Source organism: Colletotrichum abscissum (genome assembly GCF_030869225.1).
Source record: "Colletotrichum abscissum strain IMI 504890 chromosome Unknown Scaffold_16.1, whole genome shotgun sequence".
NCBI classification, from domain to species: domain Eukaryota; kingdom Fungi; phylum Ascomycota; class Sordariomycetes; order Glomerellales; family Glomerellaceae; genus Colletotrichum; species Colletotrichum abscissum.
This window is the reverse complement of record NW_026850054.1, coordinates 1-25,113: the sequence shown is the minus strand read 5'-3', so window position 1 is coordinate 25,113 and position 25,113 is coordinate 1. Positions and strand designations below refer to the sequence as shown.

General features: G+C 39.0%; 5 protein-coding genes across 5 annotated transcripts; 4 read left to right on the top strand and 1 right to left on the bottom strand.

Annotated features, from left to right (window-relative positions):
- Positions 1-996: 996 nt before the first annotated feature.
- On the top strand, positions 997-1,476 carry CABS01_07345 (uncharacterized protein; the record flags this gene model as incomplete). The annotated part of the gene is made up of 1 exon (XM_060540708.1): positions 997-1,476. The coding sequence occupies one exon, from the start codon at positions 997-999 to the stop codon at positions 1,474-1,476; it is 480 nt and encodes a 159-aa protein (XP_060402876.1).
- An 11,509-nt stretch (positions 1,477-12,985) lies between these two features.
- Positions 12,986-14,602, top strand: CABS01_07344 (polygalacturonase; the record flags this gene model as incomplete). The annotated part of the gene is made up of 6 exons (XM_060540707.1): positions 12,986-13,276; positions 13,341-13,518; positions 13,572-13,650; positions 13,723-14,117; positions 14,174-14,188; positions 14,292-14,602. 6 exons carry the CDS (start codon positions 12,986-12,988, stop codon positions 14,600-14,602), a joined length of 1,269 nt encoding a protein of 422 aa, XP_060402875.1.
- Positions 14,603-16,015: 1,413 nt separating this feature from the next.
- Positions 16,016-18,403, bottom strand: CABS01_07343 (fungal specific transcription factor domain-containing protein; the record flags this gene model as incomplete). Its single annotated transcript, XM_060540706.1, has 5 exons — positions 16,016-16,634; positions 16,687-17,405; positions 17,457-17,725; positions 17,795-17,983; positions 18,100-18,403. 5 exons carry the CDS (start codon positions 18,401-18,403, stop codon positions 16,016-16,018), a joined length of 2,100 nt encoding a protein of 699 aa, XP_060402874.1.
- A 1,270-nt stretch (positions 18,404-19,673) lies between these two features.
- On the top strand, positions 19,674-20,425 carry CABS01_07342 (DJ-1/PfpI family protein; the record flags this gene model as incomplete). Its single annotated transcript, XM_060540705.1, has 2 exons — positions 19,674-19,751; positions 19,814-20,425. The coding sequence occupies 2 exons, from the start codon at positions 19,674-19,676 to the stop codon at positions 20,423-20,425; spliced, it is 690 nt and encodes a 229-aa protein (XP_060402873.1).
- A 985-nt stretch (positions 20,426-21,410) lies between these two features.
- Positions 21,411-23,332, top strand: CABS01_07341 (averantin oxidoreductase; the record flags this gene model as incomplete). Its single annotated transcript, XM_060540704.1, has 6 exons — positions 21,411-21,497; positions 21,627-22,112; positions 22,205-22,235; positions 22,305-22,501; positions 22,555-22,717; positions 22,773-23,332. 6 exons carry the CDS (start codon positions 21,411-21,413, stop codon positions 23,330-23,332), a joined length of 1,524 nt encoding a protein of 507 aa, XP_060402872.1.
- Between the last annotated feature and the right edge of the window lie 1,781 nt (positions 23,333-25,113).

Below are 25,113 nucleotides of genomic sequence, written 5' to 3'. Positions count from 1 at the left end.
TTATTCTTATTATAAGTAGTTTAGTTACGAGGGCGATTTTAAGTATAATTATAGGAGGAAGCTATTACCGACTTATATAGTATACTATTTAAAAAATTACTAGACCTAGGCCTAGTAGCTAGTTATTAGTATTAAGAGAGATCTAGGTCCTTTACCCCCCTTAATAAGTTAAGCCGGAGCTTATTAATACGCCTTAATACGAAATTTAGTAATATTTAAAAGGTTTAAATAAGTAACGCGCTATTACGAGGCTTATTTTTTTTAAAAATAGCGAGCCTAAGGTAACTTATTTTTATATTTTATTATATACTTACTAACGACTTCTAAGCCGCGGCTCTACTTTACCCTCTTTTTTTACGCCCGGATTTCCTAAATAATTCGGGATAGTATAGGAAAATATAAAAATACTCTTATAAATAATTTTATTTATGAGGGAGGTTTTTAATAGTAGCCGGGTACTATTTATAAATAGTATAGGGCTATTATAGAACTACTACCTTTACTAAGTATAGGGACCCTTATTAGCGTACTTTTTAGAACTAAAAGGGCCGGATTAGTAATAGCCCGGCCTAGGTATAAAAAAAAAAGTATATATTAATAGATTATCTGACTTATTATATGCTTATTAGGGGCGGTATAGTATATTATATGCCTTAGAAAGGCGCTCTAATTAATCGGAGGTTATACTCCTGTCTCTGATAATGTTAAATACTACTACTATTATTACTACTACTAGGCAAACGTAAAGCCTTAGCAAACAAATCCGAAGCAGTCGATGCCGCAGCCAAATCACTCATCAAATTAGAAGCTGTGGTAGAATGTTGGGATGTCAAGCAGGAATCCTTCTCCACAGTCCCAGCATCCCGTGTTAAACATCTATACAACGCAAGAAATCCCCTTCTGCCAGAGAGATCTAAGAAGAACTAACTCCACATTATCTTTCCCCTCTGCCCAGACCACCTTATTACACTCCTTCAATACAACGCCGTACGCGCCATGGCCGCCAACCGCACCCTAATTTCAAACATCCTCGCCACACCCCTAGACTGCGCAGAAGAAATCTTCCACGTCGTTCCCTACCCTAACAACCCTGAACTTCTCCCCTCAACACTCCTACCCACTATCACTCAACAGACAGTGCTTCACAGTGACTGGATCGATATGTTTCCTTGTCCGCAGGCGCGAGATAGTTTGATCCAGGCCGCTGGCACTTTTGATGAGGACGACCTGTGGGCAGACTGCGTCGGGGGACTATATGAGGGCTTTCCTGATGATGAAATGGAACGACGTGGTATGATTGCGTGGTCGCCGACTTGGGATATCTCGGGATGGGAGATGTCGGAAGGGTTTATGAGGAAATGGGGGTGGTTGTTCAAGGGATTGCCGGGGCCGTTAGAGGCGACAAATCGGTGGCGGATAGAAAGAGGTGAGGAACCATTTGCTCAAGACAACTATCAGTCGAGCTTTGTTACTTGAGCTTTTGTTGGCCTACAGGTACAGCTCGGTGCTTTCACATGAGCTCCTTGACAGCTGATGATTCTTATGAAAGCATAAACTGCTAGCAACAGGATAACATTCTTGAAAAACGTTCAGCATCAAAACGCGTAGATCAAGGTCTTCAAGAAGGCTTATAAGTTGAATAACACTGATTGCATACCTGGAGTAAGATAAATTGGTACATGTAAACTTAAGACGCTTTGGCTGTACAATATGGTTCTCGTCATCGGCTACTCTCCCAGTCTTGTCTACGTCCTTTCTCATGCCAAAGGCATCATTGGAGCGATACTTTTGCTTGGCCGGATAATACAGGACCTTGGTTATACCAACAGCCAGCCTCTACCGAACAGCACCGGATATAATGCTTTAATTTAGACTTGAGTTCATCTATTTCCTATTAGAGTGTGACTTGAACTCGTGTCTGACTCTGTTTCATAGGTTTCATTTCAAACATGCCAAACTTTTTTCATTGTGTATCATTCCATTCAGTACTCTAGATCCATGACGGTAGACAGTAAGTGGTTTCAATTTGGGTATCTGTCGGTGGGAAAACATGCTGGCCACCAGCCATTACCCATCAGCGCTTTCGGAAGGCTGATAGCTTGTGAAGCCTTAAAGCCCAACAACATAGCTGTATGGGTTTACCAAAAACCGCACCAGGTTAATGCAAACTAGGCCGATGGGTATATCCGAGACTACCTTAGGTTGGAATGCACTGCGAGGTTTGTTAGCGGACAAAGATAAAGCTGCACTATCGTTAGTGTACCTTGCATGCGTCACATCAGTCTATTCTTGCACTTTCCCGAATAAGGCCACATTAATAGACTCGTGTTCGCAGGAACGACAAGGCGGCATTTGCGTCGTATTGTTCGCATACCCTTTGCGAAAGAAGAGATAGATCGCAGTAACTTCAGCGAAACCCATAAAACCCCTTAGCTCAGACTAAACAACATCTCGCTTGGCAGACCTGCACTAGATACGGCTCAAAACCATTTCTCTAGACATGAAGTGATGATATGAAAGGCTGTGCTGTGAGGGATGGAGTGGTAACGTTCTGAATGCTCACGATCAGGTGATGCACCCAGTGTCTGGAGGCATCATTGATATTCAGACATCACCACAATCGAGAGTAGTTGGCTATGAAAGTCTTAGAACGCTCTTGAAGAGGATTGCCATGATTTCCGCAACTTCCTCATAAGTTATCAGTTATTGAGGAAGCGTTCACACTTGAAACCATTCCCTCAACTAGCAAAGGGCCTGACGCGTCTGAAACGCGCGGCGCCTAGATTTGGCGGTAGTAGTGGAGCACGCAAACTACACATGGACAACGCGGGGAGAGTTCAACGCAGCATTGCCACATTAAAGCCTCATTAGACGTCGGCCGTAGCGTCTTTGGAACGTTACACGCTGGTACTGGATGCGGCTGAACTCCAACGCGGCGAGGCGCTTGTCTACCCCCAGCACTTTCTGAACTTATTGCAGCAACTAGGGCTAGAAGACGGGAAAGACTAGTGTGTGGCCGGGGTCATGACACTGTGCTTTCAGCATAAGGCCAGCACTTTTCTCAGTACGCCTAAGCTCAACAATGCAATCGCTCATGAGCCTTGAGAGCTTTGAGAGCTTTGCTGTTGAATGAAAGGAACTTCCTAGTGAGACTACGTCGTTGTCAGTCTAGTATTATGACGGATGTAGTTAGGGAACACCTGTCTCCACGTTTCGAAACAACGTATCAATTCTTCTGTCATTGACCAATTCCTATCATCAATGAGCCCGGTCGAGTTTAGTATCCGCTCAAGAGTTTGTTGTCGTTTGTCCTTCCTATATCAAGTATGCTCGAAAGTTCCCTGGCCCGACCACGAAACTTTTATTGAGATTCAGCCACTATTAAAGTGACGTCGATCATGTGAACCGGGAACTGGATGTGTGAGCAGTCCTCTCAGTAGATGGTAGCAAAGAGGTAGCCGAAATCGCATGGGAAAGGTCGCGTTATGTCGATAAAGATTCATCCTTGATCCGCCACTGCAAGCTTAGATAGAGGGGAGTCTAGTCTTTTTTAAACACTCCATTATAAGTGTGCTCTGCTCTAATTCCAGAAAGTCACTTAGAGGCGGAGTATAAGAGCTACTGCTGTGTGGTACCAAACTTCGACGGTAGTGCCTTTTTATGAAAATGCGTCTCATCTAGACGTTTTTTGTACTCAGCAAGGGGCTATTACTGCTTTTACGACCACATTTCTGTTAAAAGATAAGCTACATGTCTTTGTGGCGCTAACTTCTCGAGCAGCATAATACTAGCAGCGATGTCTATCGTTTCGAGGCTATAATTTCACCCCATGCCCCGTATTCTCTTTATAACAACTACGACGAAGTCAGGGCCAGGTAGCAATATCTCAAACAAGAGAATAGAATAGAGGAACAGATACCCGGTGCGCGCATATCAGGAATTACTAGTTTTCAATCCGTGACAGGCCCCATATCTAAGAATCGAAATCAGTGTAGCCAGAAAAGGTTCGGGTCTTGCCGAGACATCTTTCACGAGAGTGTTCGCAAAGTTATGTCCTTATAGCTTTGGGAGTCATGACAGCCCCGATGACCAGCTTGTCATTGCTAAGCGAAGTCCACGTTGCCAAATCGTCAGAACTATATACGGAAACTCCACCGCCCTCAACTTACCCCTCAACCTTCTACTCCCCAAACCAGTAAAACTTACCAGTCTCTTAATCAATGGCAAGCCTACCAGTGTGGGCGTTAAAGATGTTTCCATCGGTGTCATGCCATCGGGCGCCCGGAACGATCCACTTCGCTGTCACAACTGTGAAGAGCCAGATGATGTGGAGGAGACGTCGGAAGTACATAGTGATCCTGTATCGAGCGATAGGTTAGCGTGAGGAAAATCGAAGCTTAATCAGGGGTAGGATTCTGTTAGTATCCCTATTATAGGGTAGTTAGTTCGAACCGTAGTTAATAAAGAGATTAATTAAACTATATAAATATCTATATAATAAATATAAAAAGGAGGTTCTAATTATAAGTTAGGCTAGCTATAATAATCGTAAATAGGGCCCCTAATTAGCCCCTATATAGTTAGCTATATATTACGGTCGAATTAAACTTTTAATTTAATATTAACTTTCTCTTTTTTTTATCGATTTAATTACTATAGTTAAAAATATAATTCGACCTCGGGCCCGTTTATTAAGCTATTTCCTTTTTTCCCTTTTTTTTACTTTTTTTATATAACCTATTCCTCTATTTATATAATAACTTTTCTATTACTTACGAATTACTTTAACCCCTTATTTAGTACTACTTTTATAAAAATATTTACGAGGTTATTTTTATTATTAATTTAATAAATCTTAAATATCTCGCGCTTATTATATAATTACCTAAGGGCTATAATATTAATTATAAACCTCTTTTTTTTTATTATTCCTAATTTAACGAGGTATTTATATAGTAAATATAAATTAGTATAAATAACTATTAAAATAAGTAAAAAGCTAAGTTAATTAGTAATTTTCTTTAGTATTATTAAAATTATATAAAAGAGGTTAACGCTATTAATTATATTATAAACCTCTAACGCTAATACGCTTTTTATTACCCGCTTATTTTTAGTTAATAAATAATAAATTATATTATTATATATAATAAATTCGCTCTTATTTATACTCTTATTAACTAAAATAATAATATACTTTAATTATAAAATAAAGTCGTTATTATTTATAAATAACTTATTAATAAAAACATAAAGCTTATTAATCATAAAGTTAATTAAGTAATAAACGAGGCTTCGATCGAAATTCGTTTATTATTATTTAAGCTACTTATTAAATACTTCGACGTTTTATTTAGTTAGATTTATAACTTATACTATTTTAGTATAATTAAAAGTTACCTCGGGTTAATAAATACTTATAATATATACCCCTTATATAAGCTTAGTCTTATACTACTTCTTAATATTAATTACGTTCGGATTAATAAGGTTAATTTTCTTACCCTACCCCTTTTATTAAAAAATAATAATTTCCCTTTTAATAATAAAAATCCTATTATTAAATACTAAAGGGGTATTTATTATAAGAACCTCTTTTAGTTTTATTATAAAACCCGCTTTTTAAAGCTCTTTATCCTCTTTTTTTATAAAATTAATATTAAATAAGCTTAATATATTATTAATTTATATTTTAATAATTCTAAATTAGTTACTTTTATACTCCGAGACTAATAAATATAAATCGTATATAAAAATAACTATTATTAGTTAATTAATATAAAAATCGTAATAAATAGCTTATTAATAAGTACCCGATTCTACGAGCTTATATAGTAGCTTAAATACTTTAATAATCGTACTTTTTAAGTACTTACTAACTATTTCCCTTAGTAAATAAGCTAGGATTTTCTTTATAAACCTTATAACTAATTAAGTATAAGCCTAAGTAATATTATAGCTCTAAATTTCGTATTCTTTTTTTTATAATAATACTATTAGTACTATTATTAATCGTTAATTATAATACTATATAATAAGTAATTATATAAATAGCGTTGCTTTTTTAATATTACTATACTTCTAAATTACGTATTTAAACTTTTTATATAGCTAAGGTATTCCTTTCTTTTTAATTTTACGAACTATTTATAATTTAAATATATAAAAGTTTATATACTTTTTTAAGTTATAAAAAATAAATTAATAAACCCCTCGATTATAAAGAGTATTTACTTCGATAAGATCTAATCCCTTATATAGCTTTTTAATAGTTATAATTATGCTTTTTTTATATAGTTTAATTACTAACTTAAAATCGGCTTTCTTTTTTATTATATGAAAAGTATTAATTACCTCGTTATTAATAATAAATTACTACGTTAAGGCTTATTATTATAATCTTTTATAACGTCTCGTTAGTAGTATTAATACTTTTTTAATAATTTCCTCTTCCTTATTATTTATTAATATTATTATAACGATTTTATTAAAAATAATATCTTATATTTTTATCGTAAGTTATATAATTTCCCCTAGCTCTTTTTTTTTTTATAAATTAAAAATTACTTTATTAAGATCTATATAATACGGTCTAATTATTATAATTAATATTTTAAATAACTAATTATAATTTCTCGTAACTATATAAGAGCGCTCGTTAATAAAAAATAACTTATATAGCCTAGCCTATTATTAAATAATTTCGTACTATACTTATATATTCGAATTTAGTAATATATCTAAATTACTCCCTATATTAAGTTTATTATATATAATAATTACCTCGTTAATTTACTTTTTTATACTTACCTCGCGTAATACTTATATTACTTTTTTAATTACTTAGGCTTATTAACTTATATTTAATAATAATAACGAGGTTAAAATCGTTCTTAAATATACTTTAAATATTAATAGTATTAATATAAATCCGTTAGGCCTTATAATATCGTTATAGTATTTAAGTACTATTTAAAAGTATTCGTTATTAATAAAATCCGGATTTTCCTTTTTAATAATTCTAAACGCCCTTTTTAACTACTAATATACCCTTTTTACCTTTTTAATATTATAATACGCTTTAATAAGTACGATTTTTAGTTATATACTATAAGCCGTCGCATTTTTTCTAAATTTTATTAACTTAAAACTAATACTAGCGTCGGTTTTAATACTATTTAGTAATCCTTAGTATATATTAATCTAGCTTTTTTATAGGGCTATTTATACTATTTTTATTTATAAATCCTAAAAGAATTACCCTACTTAAAAAGATATAGCTACGTCGATTATATATAATATTAGCTAACTATTTAAATAAAAAATATTAATAACGATTTCTTAATTAAAATTAAGCTTATTACGTAATTTAAACTTAAATTTATATAAGCTTTACGTATTTATTTAGTATTAATAATATATTTTTATTAACTACTTTAGTACCCCTATTTTGATATTATTATTACTTAATTACTTTAAAAAGTTATATAGCCTTGTAACTAATAGGTACCCAAATTTTTAATATAGTTATCTAAGCTTATTTTTTATTAAATAATTAATTAACTTCGTATTATTAATAAGCTTTATAAACGTATACCCCTATTGTTATTTAACTATTTTAAAATACTTATTACTAAAAATTCTATTCCTCGTATTATTAAATATAATATCTAGTCGATCTATATTTTTTAAATATAAAAAAAACGGGATATTAACAAATAAAATATAAAAAGTTATCGTTTTAAAATACGTCTCTACTTTTATTATACTTAAGATAACGATTTCCTTACCTAGGCTAAAACTAATCCTCGTAATACTTACTATTAATATATTAAACGTTACTAATATAATTTTTTATAATATTTAAAATTACCCTTTTCCTCTTATTAACTATTATAATACCCTAGTATTTAAAATAATTTTATAAAAATTATTTAAGCCGTACTTTTTATTTATATAAAATACCTAAATAAGCTTAGTATTTAAAGGATCTAAGTAATATAAAAAAGACCTCTCTAACTACCCCTAAATTTATTTAGTACTATATTTCTTTTTTTTAAATATTAAAAAAAATAGTATCTTTTCTTTAAATATTAAAAAAATAGGCTTCGGCCCTATTAAATTCGCCCTTTTAGTTACCTCTATATTTATTATTTAAAGGACCTTCCCTTATTATTTATAAATAAAAACCTATTTATTAAGAGCTTTTATTACCCTCTATTCGTTTAGTTTTATATATTTTTCAAAAACTAATAAAATAAAAAAAGAATAGTTAATATTATTAATTTTATTATAATTTAATTCGTTAATATAAAAAATAAAATCTTCTTTATTTTTTAAATCTCTTACAAGGAGTAGATACTTTAAGCTACTACTTTAATTATTATTACTATATTTTATACCCCTAGATCTATCTTTATATATAATAAAAAATTAGTTAAACTAATAAGGGCTAGTTTTACTATCTACTACTCTTAACTTTTTATATTATTTATATAATTTAATATGCTCTTTTTTAAAATAATTACTTAACTAATATCTATCCTTTTTATAAATATAGTATTACTTCTTTTATTACTCTATTTATAAATTAAATCTTAACCTATTTAATAAATTTAAGCCTCCTTATTAATAATTACTATATCTAGCCTCTTTTCCTTTTTTATTATATATTTAATTAACCTAATATTATTAATAAGGGCCGTTATATACTTAGAAATAAGTTTAATATAATATTCTTATTTTAATATTAAAATTAGATCTTAGCCTTAAGTAGAGCATTTTATAATCTTTAAGTACTTAATATAAAATTATTTTTATTTTTAATATATACTAAACTATAATATAAAAATATCTAACTTTTTACTCGTTTATTCCCTTATTTAGCTAAGTTTTTATTAGCTTATTAATTTAATTAATAAGCTTTTTAGAAATCTTTACTTATAATTTACCCTCTATTATCCTAGCTATAAATATAAAAAAAATCGCTTATAGCTTAAATAAGAGCTCTAAGTTCTTATTATAAGTCTTAAAATAGCTTTATATTATATTAATTATATTAAAAAAATCGTTTCGATCGAAATTACGTACTATTTTATAATAATAATTAAAGGCTTTATTTACGAATACGATATTAATTACTAAATAATATTAATATTCCTTAATTCTAACTTTTTTATAATAATTATAAAATATCGTTAGGGTTTTTTATAAAACCTTATACTTCCTCCTAAAGTATAATTTCTTTTTTAAAAAAATCCTTTTAAAATTTATAAATTACTTCGTATTTATTATTATATTTTTAATATTTATATACGATCCCTACGTCGCTACGTACTATTAATAACTTCGGGTCGTTTACTTCTTTTTATATTAACTAATTAGTACCGAATTTCGTATTAGTAATAATAACGAGTTATAAATTAAAATAAATAAAATTATTAATTATTATATTTCTAATACTATATTTTACTTTTATATATCCTTTTATAATAATAAATTACTATTAATAATTATAAAAAAGAAATTTATATTATTTACCTTTTTTTTAAATTTATTAAAATAATTATATGCCCTATCGATTTATATTTAGTTTTATAGTACGAATTCCTTTTTTATAATTGTTATTATTAGGATTTCGTATAATTCTTATAACTATAATTATACTAATAATACCCCTTACTTATAAAAAAATCTATTAATTACTTTTATAATTCTTAAGCTTATGCTTATAAATTATTTATTTAGTTAGTAACTAAAGTCGTTTATAATTTTATAAAATAGGGGTTACCACTATAGCCCTTTTTCTTTTATAAACCTTAGTTAAATAAATTAATACCGTATTAATTTACTTATTATTAAATTAATCCGTAATTCTATATATTTACGTTCCCTAATAATCCGAATTAATATTTACTTACTTATAAAAAATTAAGATTCTATTTAAAATCGGGTTTTATCCTCTTTTTTTTTATCCTAACTCGCTAAAAGTCGTATTTTAACTTATACCTATATTAATAATTACTAATATATTTAATTTTAATAAAAATATATTTAATCCGTATATTAGCTATAATAAATCCGTACTTTTACTACTTAATAAATTTATTAGGGTCTAAAGAATTCCTATTTCTTCTTACTATCTCGTTATTACTCTCGTTTTTACTATTTTTAGTAATTATTATTACCTTTTTAAATCGCTAGTTATTATATTTATTAAGATCCTTTTTTTATTTAATATAAAAAAGTAAGTTTTAGTAGTTCCTTTTTTTAATAATAGTAGTAAACGTTTATATTACTATAAAAAGATTTAATAATTAGTCTTAGGATTTTTATTAATTACTAATCTCTGCTATTTTATATATTTCTAGCCTCTTAAACCTCGTACTCTTTATAATTTTTAAATAGCCTCCTTTTTTAACTTACCTCTTTTAAAATAATATTTTATAAAAATAGTTAAAAATAAATACTAAGTAGCTTATAAAAAAGCTATATAAACTATTAAAAACTATATAAGCTATTAAGTATAATTAATAAAATTAAACCCTCCTTTTTATAAAATCGTAAACTTTAAAAACCTATTAAAAATACTTACTTATTATTTATATATAATAAGGTTAAATATTTTAAAAATCTTATTTTTTATAGCCTCTTAGTACCCTATTTTATATCTTTTAAATAGTCTTTTTTATAACTTAATTATAATTAAGTAATTATTACTTATTAATAATCCTTTTTATTACTTAGTTAATTTTTTAAAATTAATAATCTCGTATTAAGAGCTAGTATAAAAAAAAGCCCTTTAGTAACTTTTTAAAAAATTCTTTTTTTTCCCCTTAGATCCTCGTTTTTTTAACCTTTTTTTAAGCTAATAATAACTTTAATAAGAAGTTATAAAACTATTTTAAAATAACTACTTTTTTTTTAAATTAATCTCTAAGATCCGTAATATTCTTAATTTAATATTATTAGGACCTCTAAATCCCCTCTTCTTTTATTAAACCGTCCCCTATATTATATTTTTAAATAATACTTAGGGGGTAATTAAGAGAGCTATAAAAAAGTTATTTAAATTACGGGCTTAAAATTATATTTATAAAATCCTTATAATAATAAACTTTTTTATATATTATAAATTTCTTAACTTAATAACTCTTATACGAGTTCTTATTATACTAATTAAAAATATTTACGTTTAAAAATTCTTTTTTTTAATTATATAATACTTTTTTATATTATATTATTAAGCTCGCCCATTATACTAATTAATTAAGTAAGTAGTCGTTACGTAAGTATTTTTTTTTACTAATTTAACTAGTTAATTTCTAATTATAAGCTAGTTATAAAAAAGTTATTTAATAAAAAAGCTATTTAAAGTAATAGTAAAAAGCTAGTTATTTAAATAGTTCTATTAATTAATATAGTTTAATATAATAAATATCGACCTTTTATAAATAATAAAAAGCTATAATTACTTAATTCTATATAGCGTTCGAAAATCGCTTCTTTTTTTATTTATTTTTATAAAATTAATTAATACGAATCTCCTATTTTATATAATATTAAAAAGTCGTCTTTTTTATATAATAAAATACCTTATTAATTTATAATAATAAAATTTAATTATTAATTAGTATTAATATCCTTATTATAGGGTAATTAGTTCGAACTATAATTAATAAAAAAATTAATTAAACTATATAAATATTTACGTAGTAAGTATAAAAAGGAGGTTCTAACCGTAGGTTAGGCTAGCTACGATAATCGTAAATAGGGCCCCTAATTAGCCCCTGCGCAGTCGGCTGTATGCCGCGGTCGAATTAGACTTCCAATCCGACAGATTCACTAGAGTCACGGCAGATCCGATGCATCGAGGCCCCGTCAGATAAACAAGCATGTGTCCGAATCTCGTCGGTATCGCATCGTCTTCTATAATGTGCACATCCATCTAAGATCAATGATTGCTTTTCCAACCCACGATTAGGGTCCTGTCGGTATCCGATACTTATCTTTAACCGAAACTCGGGGAAAAGGAAGTGGTACCGCACGCCAAGCAATCCGGCCATGTCAATGCTCCCGCTCTAGCTAGTCGCCTTTTGCAATTCCTAACATGGGCAGCTACGCTAACCTGTGCGAAAAGACTTGCACCTCCTTAGACGAGGTGTCATCATCCAAACTTGCCTGTTGCGAGTAAGAATAAAAATTCTGACCCCTGCTCCCCTGCCTTACCGCGCAACTCTACATTGCCAACAAGCCTTTACGTGGGAACGAGCTTTTGCGGGGAAGCTTGCTCGATCCCTGCAGGGAAAGAGTAAGGCTCGGTACAAAGAAGGACGAGTGAAGCTTTTCTTGGTAAATAATTGGCGTTCCTTACCACAATATTCGATGGAGTATCTAGTCCCGACACACTGTGATGAACTTATTCCGCGAACCATTTTGCATCTTTCAACGGATTCATTTCCGTTAATTGTGCTCAAGTAAAGTCACGGAAAACTTTCGTGTTCTGATTTACTGACGCCAAAGCAGTTATTCTCGTATCTGGGTAGGACTCACATCCTAATCGAGCCTTCAAATACTTCTGGGCTAAGTCATCAAAATTGGTCAAATCGGCCTTTTCAGCCCTCTTTGGGGATGGGCAACAGGTTGATCGTCCGGATTTGCACTAATCCTTTCTTTTCCCTTTGACCGAGTCGCTCTCTTTTGCTCCGATGAATTAGTCTTGTAGCTGTCTAGACTTTGATGTACATGGCTTACCGAGGCCTTCGATGTATGCGTTTTGGTACACGGGTGAATGGATACTCGTTATTTCGACACTTGTCAAAGTCATGAACATTGAATTAGACTCTGATAGTCGACTCATCCGGGCTTCGTGTATTTCGTCAGGAATTCAGGATATCTATAAATTCAAGTCTACCTCACCCACAAATGCGAGAAACTTTGTCATCATATCTAGCATCGACTGACCTCTTACTTGTACCATCTCACTATGTTCTTCAATCAATTCATCTCGACAGTGGCGTTCGTAGCTGGCTTAGCCAATGCTCTCGCTCAGCTCGGTCCGGTTCAAGGTCTTGATCGACGACAGGAAAAGTCTACACGTTGTGTAGTGCCTGTCAACGGTAACGGCTCTGATGACACGCCCGCCATCCTTGCTGCTTTTGACAAGTGCAAGACTGACGGACATATCATCTTTGAGAACGTCACGTATCACATCGGCCAAGTCATGAAAACTGTTGATCTAAACAACGTCAAGATTGATATCAAAGGGACTTTGCTAGTATGTGACGATGAGCGTGGTTTATCGTAGTCTTTTGACGTTAAGAGATTGACTTGAAATACAGTGGAGCAAGAACACAACGTACTGGCTAGCGAATTCTCTGCCAATTGGCTACCAAAATCAAACCGCCGCCTGGGTCCTTGGAGGAAAGCATCTCGATGTGAACGGCTTTGGCTATGGCACGTTTGATGGAAATGGCCAGACTTGGTATGACTTGGTCAAGGGAGAGTCGAATTACCCCAGTGAGTCATGCTCTGTACGGTGTTGACGAATGCAACTGTCTTACTCGAAGTAGACCGACCTCATGCTCTCTTGCTTGACGGGGCTGAAGACTCGGTCTTTGAGGGTCTTCGATTTGTCCAGGCTCAAATGTGGTAAGTTGCCAGAATGTTCCGTTCTTTTGCTTCTATACAGCTTTGTGGACTTGTATCAACTTCTCGGAATAGGACAGTCACAATCACGCGGTCCAAACGTGTTCTCCTTCAAGACATCTATGTCAACAACACAAGCTCCAACAGAAACCCGGCTCGTAATACCGACGGGGCTAACACCATGTTCTCGGATAATGTCCACTTTCGTCGCTGGATAATCAAAAATGGAGACGACTGCATCGCGATCAAAGCTAACTCTACAAACATTCTCATTGAAAACGTGGAATTCCACGACGGTCAGGGCGTTGCTATTGGCAGCATTGGGCAGTATGCTGGCCGGTTTGAGGCCATCGAGAACGTAACGGTCAGAAACGTCTTGGCCCATGGATCTCGATATGCCGGTCGCATCAAGACGTGGACTGGTACGCAGCTCGGATATCCACCAAATGGCGGTGGCGGTGGCTTAGGATGTAAGGCGTGACTTCCTACAACGTCGAGCTGAGAATGAGCTGACTTTTCCACTCAGATGCCAAGAATCTCAGTAAGTTGAAGCCAGTGAAAGCTACCTTATGGAGAGCTATCCAAAAAAAATATCCCCGTGACGTCCGGGACTAGGATGGTGGAGCTAATTGTTATTGCCTTAGGTTGGGATAATGTTACCATTTACGACGCAGAACAGGCTCCCATATACGTGATGCAATGCATCACCTACAACGGTCAGCGAGGCAATTGCAGCTCGTCTTTGTTCGATATCTCCAACATAAGCTTCACCAACTTCCGTGGCACACTCCAAGGAAGCCGCGTCGCCTACTTGCAATGCAGTCGGGCTCACGGCGGATGTGACGATGTCCGGATACAGAATATGAGCTTCACCGACATCAGTGTCGATCCCCCGATTTCTGCGACAGGATATAGATGCAGCAACGTGAATGAACCTGAGGGATTCAGTTGCTGAGCTCTTCTTTGATAGGGTTGCCTATAGGGCTATCAAGGAGGAGGAAGGATATCATCAGCTATGATAGGGTTCCTAGTTAATCTAACTATCGGATTGGAAGTCCAATTCGACCTCGGCGTGTAGCCGACTGCGCAGGGGCTAATTATAGCCTATACTTCCGATTATTACGGCCTACTTAACTTATAGTTAAATGCGGCAGCCTATGAAAATTCCCCGGGGGCTCTATGCTTGTAAGATCGCAGGGGAGCAGGGATCATCATTTTCTGCTTATCTCTTTCTTTCCATATTTTGATATTCCTCAAATAAATACAAATTTGACAAAATGTTCCAAATATCAGGCAAAATGTCTTATACTTACAGCCGCAAACTGAGTTCAAAAAAGATCGAGGCTTTGATGATCATGATAAAGTGACGAGAATCAATATGAGAGGAAAAGATAGTAATGAACGTGCATCTATATGTAGCAAAAGAGATTACGCTTGGATAACTTCTTTCGATACGTGACGGGTTCCGGTATCCCGTGAGATAGTGAATCGATGGCGAGTACCTAGTCATTGACTGAATACACATTACGTTAGTCTCACAATCGAGAATAAGTATTTCCAGAAAGGAGATGCATTCAGCGGTAGATGAGAGTTGTTAAAGAGGGTGGACCTTGTCCGGCTGAATTTGACTGCAGTAGGAGTCTTATGTTCAAGGTCTGCAAGTGATTGCAGCTACCGATTCCGGCTGCTTTCTGCTCCAGCAGAACCGTCTTGTCTGCTGCAACATAGCGGGGTGAACTCCGGTAGGGTGAAAGAACTCTGGAAATCTGGATGAGCACTTGAACAGCTGTTGTCTTCTAACTTGTCACGCACATGAACCGAGAGTGGCACTCAGTAAGCTCATCTGATATGGGTTTTTCCGTGTCTAGCCTGTCGAAATGTGCAGTCTCCCACCAGCAATGATTTTATTCGTCTATGTTCAGTGTATCCAGCTGCCACACAACTATAGCACTGACCCGCCTGTGGCGCGTGTCAACGCCACGAGGGCGTGTGTAGCCCACTGTTGAAGCCCAGAGGCTACCACTAGTCTCATCTTCTCTCACTCTGATTAAGTTGCCCCATTGTCGTGATAGCTTCAACCATCCATGGCCTTACCGCACGTCACGTAACCTCGGTTACATAATCACCGAGGCCCACTTCGCTCGCACCCTCTATATCAGAGCGAGCTTCGTACCTATTTCCTATTTCTAATAAACAACCGTTCTCTTTATATACGTCGATGCCCCTACAGTGACTCTACGACACCCATAGAATGTGCCTCTGAAGTATGTAATGCTGACAATGACTCAACGTGTTGCGTAAGAGTCACGGGATCAAGAACAGAAAGAAACAGAAAGAACTGGCCCGCAGATGAATATAGGTAGTAACGTTAATCCTGATCAGAATGGCTGTGGTTCAGAACCTCCCGGCATTGCCAAAGTTGCGGATGATACTCCATTGGCAATCCCCAATTTGCCACATCCAAAACCCCGCCAAAGAACGGAGCCTCGGGTGTTGTTGTGCTGGCCATGCTGACCACATCCAACTGCGGGTACTGTTCAATATCAGCCGCTGAGGTAACCCTAATAAATCCTGCTGCGTCGCAGTTGCTGCTAACGTTGCCCGGCTGGACAGCGGCTGTTGTTTTCATGGCGGTAGTATCTGCTGAGAAAAAGCTGGTATACTCTTTAGAGGTCATTGATCTTGTAGTTGGCACGCCATCGATAGGCGCGAATATTGAAACCTGTGCATTATGTGATGTAGGACCGATGGAGAGCGGGTTTGTCGCAAGGACAGCAGTGTCATTCAGGATAGAAGAAGCGACATCAACCATGATACGAATAATGTGATACAAGATGACCGATTGGTGATCTGGATCGTACTTCTGAAAGAAGGAGATCACAGCGCTGAGAAGACTGAGGTCTTGCGTGGCACTGGAAGCCATCTTATTCTGGAGAATGTTGACGAATAGAACGTCTGCGGACCAAGCTACCTGGTAAAGGAGGTATCTGGATCGCATTATTAGGTCGGGTCAGCTGGCTATAAGATAGTGCGGCTTACGGTGTATACGGATGTTCTGTCTGATGATATCCAAGGAGTGAAATTGCCGCTCGAGAGGCAGAGACGCAGAGAGCCAGAGAAGGACCGATATTGTCGGGTTGGATGCCTTCTCGATCCTCTAAGTATGGAAGACGGAACGCTGCGGAATGAATCGCCACCACCAGTTGAAAGTACGTGAAGTGCAGTGTCGTAAGACAAGCCATCCGTCTATAGTCTCCGTCTACAAGGCATTCGAAGCATTCAGGGTGAATCACCTCCGGGATGCCTCGCCTCCATTCTTCGAGTTCAGAGTCAAGACGAACAACCTGAGCCTCGAGCTCCGATGACGAGACTTTGGCGCTTGAGTACAGCTCTGACGAGATCCGTCCTTGTATCCTCGCTAGACGGACCTGTTGCAAAAAGAAATTGAGAGAAGCGTTATTGGGAAAGTGGTACATACTATACCCATCTGCTGGGTACTCTTCTGGTAGGTCGAGTAAGAATTCATCCTTGATAAGTGGGGGCTGGCCAATACGAAGCATAAGGTCATGGTCGAGAATATAAGCCTGCCAAAAAAGCCGACGACGATGAAGCCGATCTGACGGGCTCAAAGTAGACGGAGTGAAGGCTGTGCAAAAGGCTTCTGGACGGTGATAGCCAGACATCAGAAGAAGCTGAACAGCGAGACCCAAAAGAGACTGGGCAACATGGTTTTCGAACGTGAACTTATAGAATAGGACCTGGAAGATTCAGTATGGGCAATCTTCAGACGAAGGACGCGTTCAATTTACCATGGATAGGAGCGAGCCGATTGTCAATGGCGAAGGCGATCGAATGAGCACATTGGGAATCATGCCCAGAGCATTGTGAATGTATTTCTTGTAGACAGCCTTGTTGCGCATGCGACTTTGTTTGCGAAGGGTATAGGCAAGCATGACATTTACAGCCATCCACCAGCCAGGGTCTTCGATGCGTTGCCCAAGCAAATAGGATCGCATGGCGGTTTGTATCTCAGACTCCTGAAACAGCCTGATGCTCATGTTCGTCGTTGCCATGTATCCTACGGTTCACTTTAGTTAAATTTGGTTCCTCGTCATGCGACTTAGATGCACTACGATGGCGTCTTTACCATTCACGCAATCAGCAACGACTTGATGGTCGGGCAGTGGGTTATTCGTATCCTCAGGCTGCAGGTAGGAAGCAGAGTGCAGGCTTTGAAATTGATGTCGGAGGTCGTTCAGTGCATCGGTGAGTCTTGAGTCGCCTACCAGACGTTCGACCTGTGCTAGACCTTGACATGAGAGCAGAGAGCAGGCACCTAGACAGTGGTTAGTTTGTTACCGTGTTGCTGATGATCACGTTTCCGGAACTCGTTATATGTCAGTGAACGACACAAGGATGCGTGTTCACATGGTGTAGGGATCCCCGACTTACCTGTTGCGGAGATGACTTGCGGATGAGGAGCCCTCACATAATGCGCCATCCCCTCAGTGGAGGTGCTGGACATTGATATACGCTTGTCGGATTGTCCAGTCGGCGAATTCACATCGGTGGCGCTCCGACACAGCAGTGTTAGTCCAGTTGTCGAAGCAGAGACTGCAGAATCCGGTGGGTCGAGCGCAGTATCTGGCGATGATACATTTGATTCTGGTTTAATTTCGACCGGCGCGGCGTCATTGACCCGGCATATCGTCGCGGGTCGATTCTTCATTAACACCTCCTCCACTAAAAACTCCATTTGAGCCAATCTCTTGGCCGAATGATCGTATAGGCTTTTTCCGGAGTTACGTTAATAAAATTCCCCATGTTCGGAGTATCAGATAGGCAACCCAGTGGACACCAGGAATCACCATGACACACGTTGGAGGAACTGAGGTAGATTGTGTGATCAGGACTTACAGCCTTCGACGTTGTGTTGGGTGTCGGCCCTGAGGCCAGGTGCAATGCAGCCCAAACCTAAGACAGTGGGAGCAGTCTGGAGTTTTGTGATCGCATTTGACCTGCAAAGTGCGATACCAGATCGCCGGTTCACTGTTAGTCAATGCCCTTGGGTCTCATCTCAGGCGTGCAGGCGACCTGATGCTACTGCCTCGGCAGCAACTTACGACAAGCCTGGGTAAAGCTTGAGCGAATCACACGCTGTCTTCACTTTCACTCAAGACAGACGCATCGTCTACTGCCTGGAACAACCCGGACCAGTTACATGGAAAGTATAGACATACCTTGCGATGTCGACACGGAGTGCAAGCTAATGGACGAGGCGGACGATGCGCGTCACTCTTGTAGTTCGCAACTTCTCCATTGTGAAGGGGTTGCTGACGGCCTGGACTCCGCTCCGCGACCTCTCTCGAGTTGCCTCGTTCTGGGCTATTGTTGGTGCCTGATGTGGCAGGCTCTGATCCATGTTTGTCTGCCATTTTCGTACCGACTCTCCTTGATTGCACACGCTGTTTGATGCAATGGCCAAACTGAAATCGTTCGAAAATGAACTGTCGCTGGCTAGCTTTCTGAGTCGACGCACTTCAGCAATGGGTTGAAAAAAATCTGCTTGGCAGTGCTGGTGATTGTTGGCGATCGCTTCGTATACACGTTGCCAGGCACGCAGCTTAGGGGCGGAAATTGATTTTCTCCGTCTGTATGGACTGGACGCAAAACGGTGTCTACACCGGTAATGGACTTAGCTAAAATCCGGGAATAGTTGGGTCTAAGAGTACCGGAATGCACTTGGAGCTCATCGCAAACCTTGTTGGCATCCACAACATCATTGCGTCGGACTTGGGGCGAACGGATTTCGGAGAGCGTCGGCAATCTGTGATTCTCAAACTCCAAGCTTCCGTCTGGCTAAAGGCAAGACCCAGACAAGTCTGGATCATCACACAAATACAAATGATACATAAACTCTCTATTCACCTCAGCTTAACATGACTCGGCACATGTATTGACCTTGCACGTTCAGTTGTCCTTCGTTTTTTACCGACTATTGGCGTATAACCTAGTAGCCTTTCAATATGACCAAGAAGGTTCTTATTGTACTCACCTCTTGTGGCACAATCCCAAAGAGCGGCAAGCCCACTGGCTGGTATCTGGTAGGTCCCCTACGCTCTTGAAAAACTTGCTCCTCGCCCGAATCTAATGGACATCTTCAAAGCCCGAGCTCGCTCATCCATATGATGTTCTAAGAGATGCTGGAGTGGAGCTGGTCTTCGCGTCCCCTGAGGGCGGGATTGCACCCCTTGATCCAGCTTCCGTCAAGGTATTCGGCAACGATCCATCATCTCAGAATTTCCTGAAGAATCATCAACACACTTGGGAAAACACTGAACGCCTTACCATGTATGCTGGTAGGGCATCTGAATTCGACGCCATTTTCTTCCCAGGTGGACATGGTCCGATGTTCGATCTGGCTTTCGACCAAGGGAGTCTGAAACTCGTCGCCGACTTTGCCGCACAGAACAAACCTATTGCTGCTGTATGTCATGGGCCTGGAGCTATCGTGAACGTCAAGAATCACGACGGCAGCTATTTGCTCGAGGGAAGACACGTGACCGGGTTTAGCAATATTGAGGAGGGCAAGGCTGGATATACTTCAGAGATGAACTTTTTACTTGAGGATCGTATCAAGGAGGTGGGCGGCAAATATGCCACCGCTGATGCTCCTTTCGGAGAGATGGTAGTCACTGATGGCATTATAATTACTGGTCAGAATCCAGCGTCTGCCTACGGCGTTGGACAGGCTATTGTTAGAGCCTTGGGTCTTTAGTTCTTGCCAAAATGACAGTTTATGTATTTAACCATGGCTAGTTTTCTGTTTTCTTTTCTTATCAACTGCTTGCAGAGCGCCCTCATCACAACCAACCCCCCCCCCCCCCCCCCCCCCCCCCACCCACACAACCACAAAGCACAACCAAACCCACAGCACCCTGCCTTCTATCCATCTGTTTGAGATGTGTCTAGGGGGGCGGGGCGCTGGACGGCACAATTCTTTATTTTCTTTTTTCTTTTCTTCACAACAGCGTCGACCACCCCCCCCACCCCCCCCCCCCCCCCCCCCCCCCCCCCTCGAAACACCCATAAACGCGGCAGCAACGGCAGTGCTGCCACACGTTTGCATTGCTACGTGTGTTACAGTCAGCCTTGAGGCGCGAGCGGCTTCACACGACTTTTATTTCATACTATGCGCACTGCCAACAGTTAGTCTTATCGCAATATTGTCGTGCGAGACTGGAAGATCTGGGAGTCTTCTGTGCCAACTAAGCAGCCCGTCCAGATCTGCCTTACGCTTTGTTCAGTAAAACCTTGTCTGCTATCACCCTCGATATCGTAGTGCCTGAACCTGATCTACAAGAACGGGCCATCGGAACGCGACTACAAAATGTGATAGTAAGCTGAGTTAAAGCGGTAGTGTACTTTTCGAGGCTGTAGACGGTTTTAGCGGTGATAACGGCTTCTATGAAGTCCGCTCCAGGTTCCCCGCATGCAACCCACCCTTGAAATGTCGATGAATCGCGCGAAGCGCAAAACCACTTCACCGTCATTTTTTGGGTAATTGTCTTCGACTTTGCTCTAACAACGGGATCAGCCTCCAACGCGAACCGAGGAGTACGGACTGGAACGAAGCAGTAAAGACCGATGCAAGAATGCGTTGCCGTTTCCTTGGTTGTAGAATTATTATAATTACCGAGGGTTGTCCACGTAGACTACCTCATTTCTGGCTAAAATATTGAGAACACCACACACTAGCGATCATGGCCGTCCAGAATCAAGTTGACAACAGTATTGACCTTTCACTTCTGCATCACGTCGGGATGTTCATGGGTTTTATGATTGCGCTTGTCAGTACTACCACCACTCTCCCCTCTCTCGCCGTAATTTGTTTTTTTTTTTGCGTTTTCTTTCTCTTGCTTTCCAACTCTTGACCTCAACTCCCCTGTACTCAGCTGACAACTCGGGCAATTCTTCAGATGATCACGTACCAATTATGTCTCATCTTCTACAACCTATTTTTCCACCCTCTCGCCAAGTATCCGGGTCCCCGACTGGCAGCAGCAACTCCCTTGTGGGTTATTTGGTCCTACTACAAAGGCAAGACACCGTGGGATCTTTTGGATCTTCATAACAAGTACGGGCCTGTCGTCCGAACCACGCCAGATGGGTTGTCATTCATCAACGCCAGTCAGTGGAAAGAGATATATGGCCATAAACCCTCTGGAGAACTCGAGTTCTCAAAGGATCCGAAGTATCACGCGGGGTGGAAAGGAGAGCCAGTCATTCTCAATGCCGATCGTCATTATCATGGCTACATTCGCAAGCTTTTTGCTCATGGATTCTCCGAAAAGGCTTTGAGAGAACAGGAACCAATCCTGCAGGAGTATGTCGACCTCTTGTTTCACAGACTTGACAGCATCAGCCAGAGCGAACAGCCTATAGACCTCGTACAATGGTTCAACGTGAGTACCCGGAGATTCTAATGACTGGGCCCGAATGAGAAGGTATCGATGTGGTACGATTAATGTGCTAATCGAACACATCTCAACCGCAGTATTTTACATTTGACTTCATCGGCTACTTAAGTACGTCACGATAAGTTCCCACTCAATGTTCATTCCTACTTATGGTAATGCCTAACTTTGCGCAATCAGCCTTTGGCGAGTCCTTTGAATGTCTCGAGTCTTCCAAAATGCACACCTGGGTGAACATATTCTTCTCATTACTGAAGAATATGGCGCTGCATCAAGTCGTTGCCCGTCTGCCGAAGTTAGCTCAATATCCTGCTTCTCTGTTAATGATTCCAAGTCAAGTAGTGACACAAGTCGCGACTCTTAACACGCTACAAAAGGTTGAATGCCTTCTGTTCCGGGTCTCTTTGGCTTGACTATTGACACCACTCAGGAAAAAGTCAATCATCGTCTCAAAACACAACCTCCAGTGCCGGACTTCATGGAAAAGATGATTGCTGCACATGAATCTGGCAAAATGTCATATCACCAGCTAGAAGAAAACTCACAAATCCTGATTGGTGCAGGAAGTGAGACGACAGCTACTCTCCTTTCTGGTAAGCAAGATCTTGTTCCAATGCTTTGGCGTGTGATCAATTGACTTTCTTGCAGGTCTCGTTTGGCTTTTGCTCAAGCATCCACGGGTCTACGACAAGCTTGCTACCGAGATCAGGACGATGTTCGAAAGGCCTGAGGACATCACAATGATCAGCGTCAACGAATGTCGGTATCTGCTTGCCTGCATCGAAGAGACACTGCGCATCTACCCCCCTTCACCACAGCCTCATCCGCGTATTATCCCTCCTGGCGGTGCAACAGTTGACAATGAATTTCTTCCGGAGGGCACATTTGTCAGTATTCCGATCTATGCCGCCTCGAACAGTCCTATGAACTGGACCAATCCTGAGGAGTTCGCGCCGGAGCGTTGGATCGGAGAAGACGCAAGATTCGAGAATGATAAACGAGATGCGTCGCAGCCTTTTCAGTACGGGCCACGCAACTGCATTGGCAGGAATCTAGCATACGTTGAGATGAAGATCATTATGTCTCGACTCCTGTGGCACTTTGATGTCATGAACGCAACGGATTATAATTGGATGGATCAACGAGTCTTTGCAGTGTGGGAAAAATCACCTTTGTGGGTGAGACTTTGTCCCGCAAAACGCACTTAGTACAAGTGACAAGATGGGACCAATTTGCTGGCAGGCAGAAAAGACTCACGAGGGACACCAGGCTTTATCATAGATGATATCTCACGCCCTAAATAGACTGATATGGGCTTCTGCGTCAATCCGTCTTCGCCGTTATCTGTCTCATCAACCCTGAACAGCCCATACTTGTGATGTTCATCTACTTTCTATGCTCTTTTGAAGCCCTTCAGCTCTTTATAACGTGAGCATGGGTATCTGTGATATTGGTGCGATTCATTCCAATAAAGCATCTCCAAGACAGCGGCCTATCAACGGTGGCTGAAGCGCGTCGGTATGATGGACGTTTTGTGGATCGTGGAATGCTGTCTAGAGTGGAATATCAGCCAGACCTCGCGAACGAGGAGCAACCTGTTGTGAAGCTTGAGTAAGCCGCTTTTCTACTCCGCATAACTCTCGAGTGGTCTACCACGATGTGTTTTGACGTCTGACTCGCAAAGCATTGAAGGTGATAGTCGAAGTAAAAGATACAGTAAGGTGACAGATATGAAAATGCAAATCAAGTAAAGGGAATAAGTAAGATGAGGTATCCGTTCACAGTGCTGATAAGTTTTCCTCATAACAGCCAGGTACGTGATAGCTTTTGAGACGGTGCAGCAACATAGGTGGATATCAAACAGGTAGGCTTCGAGGTAAGTCCTGAAACCGTCATCCCCGGGATTTACATATGGGGCAAGACCGAGAAGTCACCATCAGGAGTAATTCACTTTTCCGGTCAAGGAGGGCTCACGGCTGTAGAGCTAAGATAAGGTAGGGGTTGAACTCACGACCCTTGTCAATGAGTATCATCGGACTATTCTGCTGTCGAGCCTCGGCTGCTCGAACGAGGCGGGGCTTGGACCCTTTGTGATTCTGCTGATGCACTAGCTTGAAGCCACTGACCATCAACTCGATAGGCTTTGTCTAGGGTAACAGGCTCTAACATCAAGCCAAAAGATGGCTGATACGCTGCCTGACAGGGACTTTGATCCTCAGCAGTATCAAACCGCAGTACCGACGCAAGATAATCGGTCATTCGACTTGTAAAGGACTTCGGGCTAGTCTGGGTCTTTTCGGAAGTCTCTTCTCGCCATTTGTGCGGAAGGCAACCCGTTTTAACGTGGTGTACCGACATATGAGACAATCACGACCTTTCTCCCCTACCCAATCAAAATCGAGATAGAATCCAAAGTCGGTTCCAGACTAATAAAATTTCTATCTGAAATGGCGCAAACTGCGAACCAAGAAGCGGACTGAAAGACCATACATACTCCTCTAACCACATTACTCACTGCCTCTCTCGGTGGTTGCACAAAGTTCGGAGAGTATGCATGGCATAGACGATACTAAGCACAGGAATTCAGTTCTTGGGTCCTGGACAATCTCAAGGACGAGGAAGTCTCCATGATATCCGGACTGAAGAAACCTATTGTAGCAGGAACGGACAACCATCGGGGTTCAACAAATTGCAACCAGTGGGTCATCTACACTGGAACCCTATGCTTACTTCGCTCGATCAATTCCTCAACGTATTTCTCAAGGGGGGTGGCTTGGACATCAGGATAAAGTTTCTTCGCGTCTAGATATCCCAAGTATGCAGCATGCTCAAGAGCGTTATCCCCTCGCACGCCCAGCAGGTTAGGCTCTTTCGCAGTAAGGTAGAAGGTTGACGCAGTCTGTCTCTTGACAAACGTGGAGTCCGGAGCAATGTGATTATCCGCTACCACCAGAATTTGCCCCCCCCCCCCCCCCCCAGGCCAAGTGAT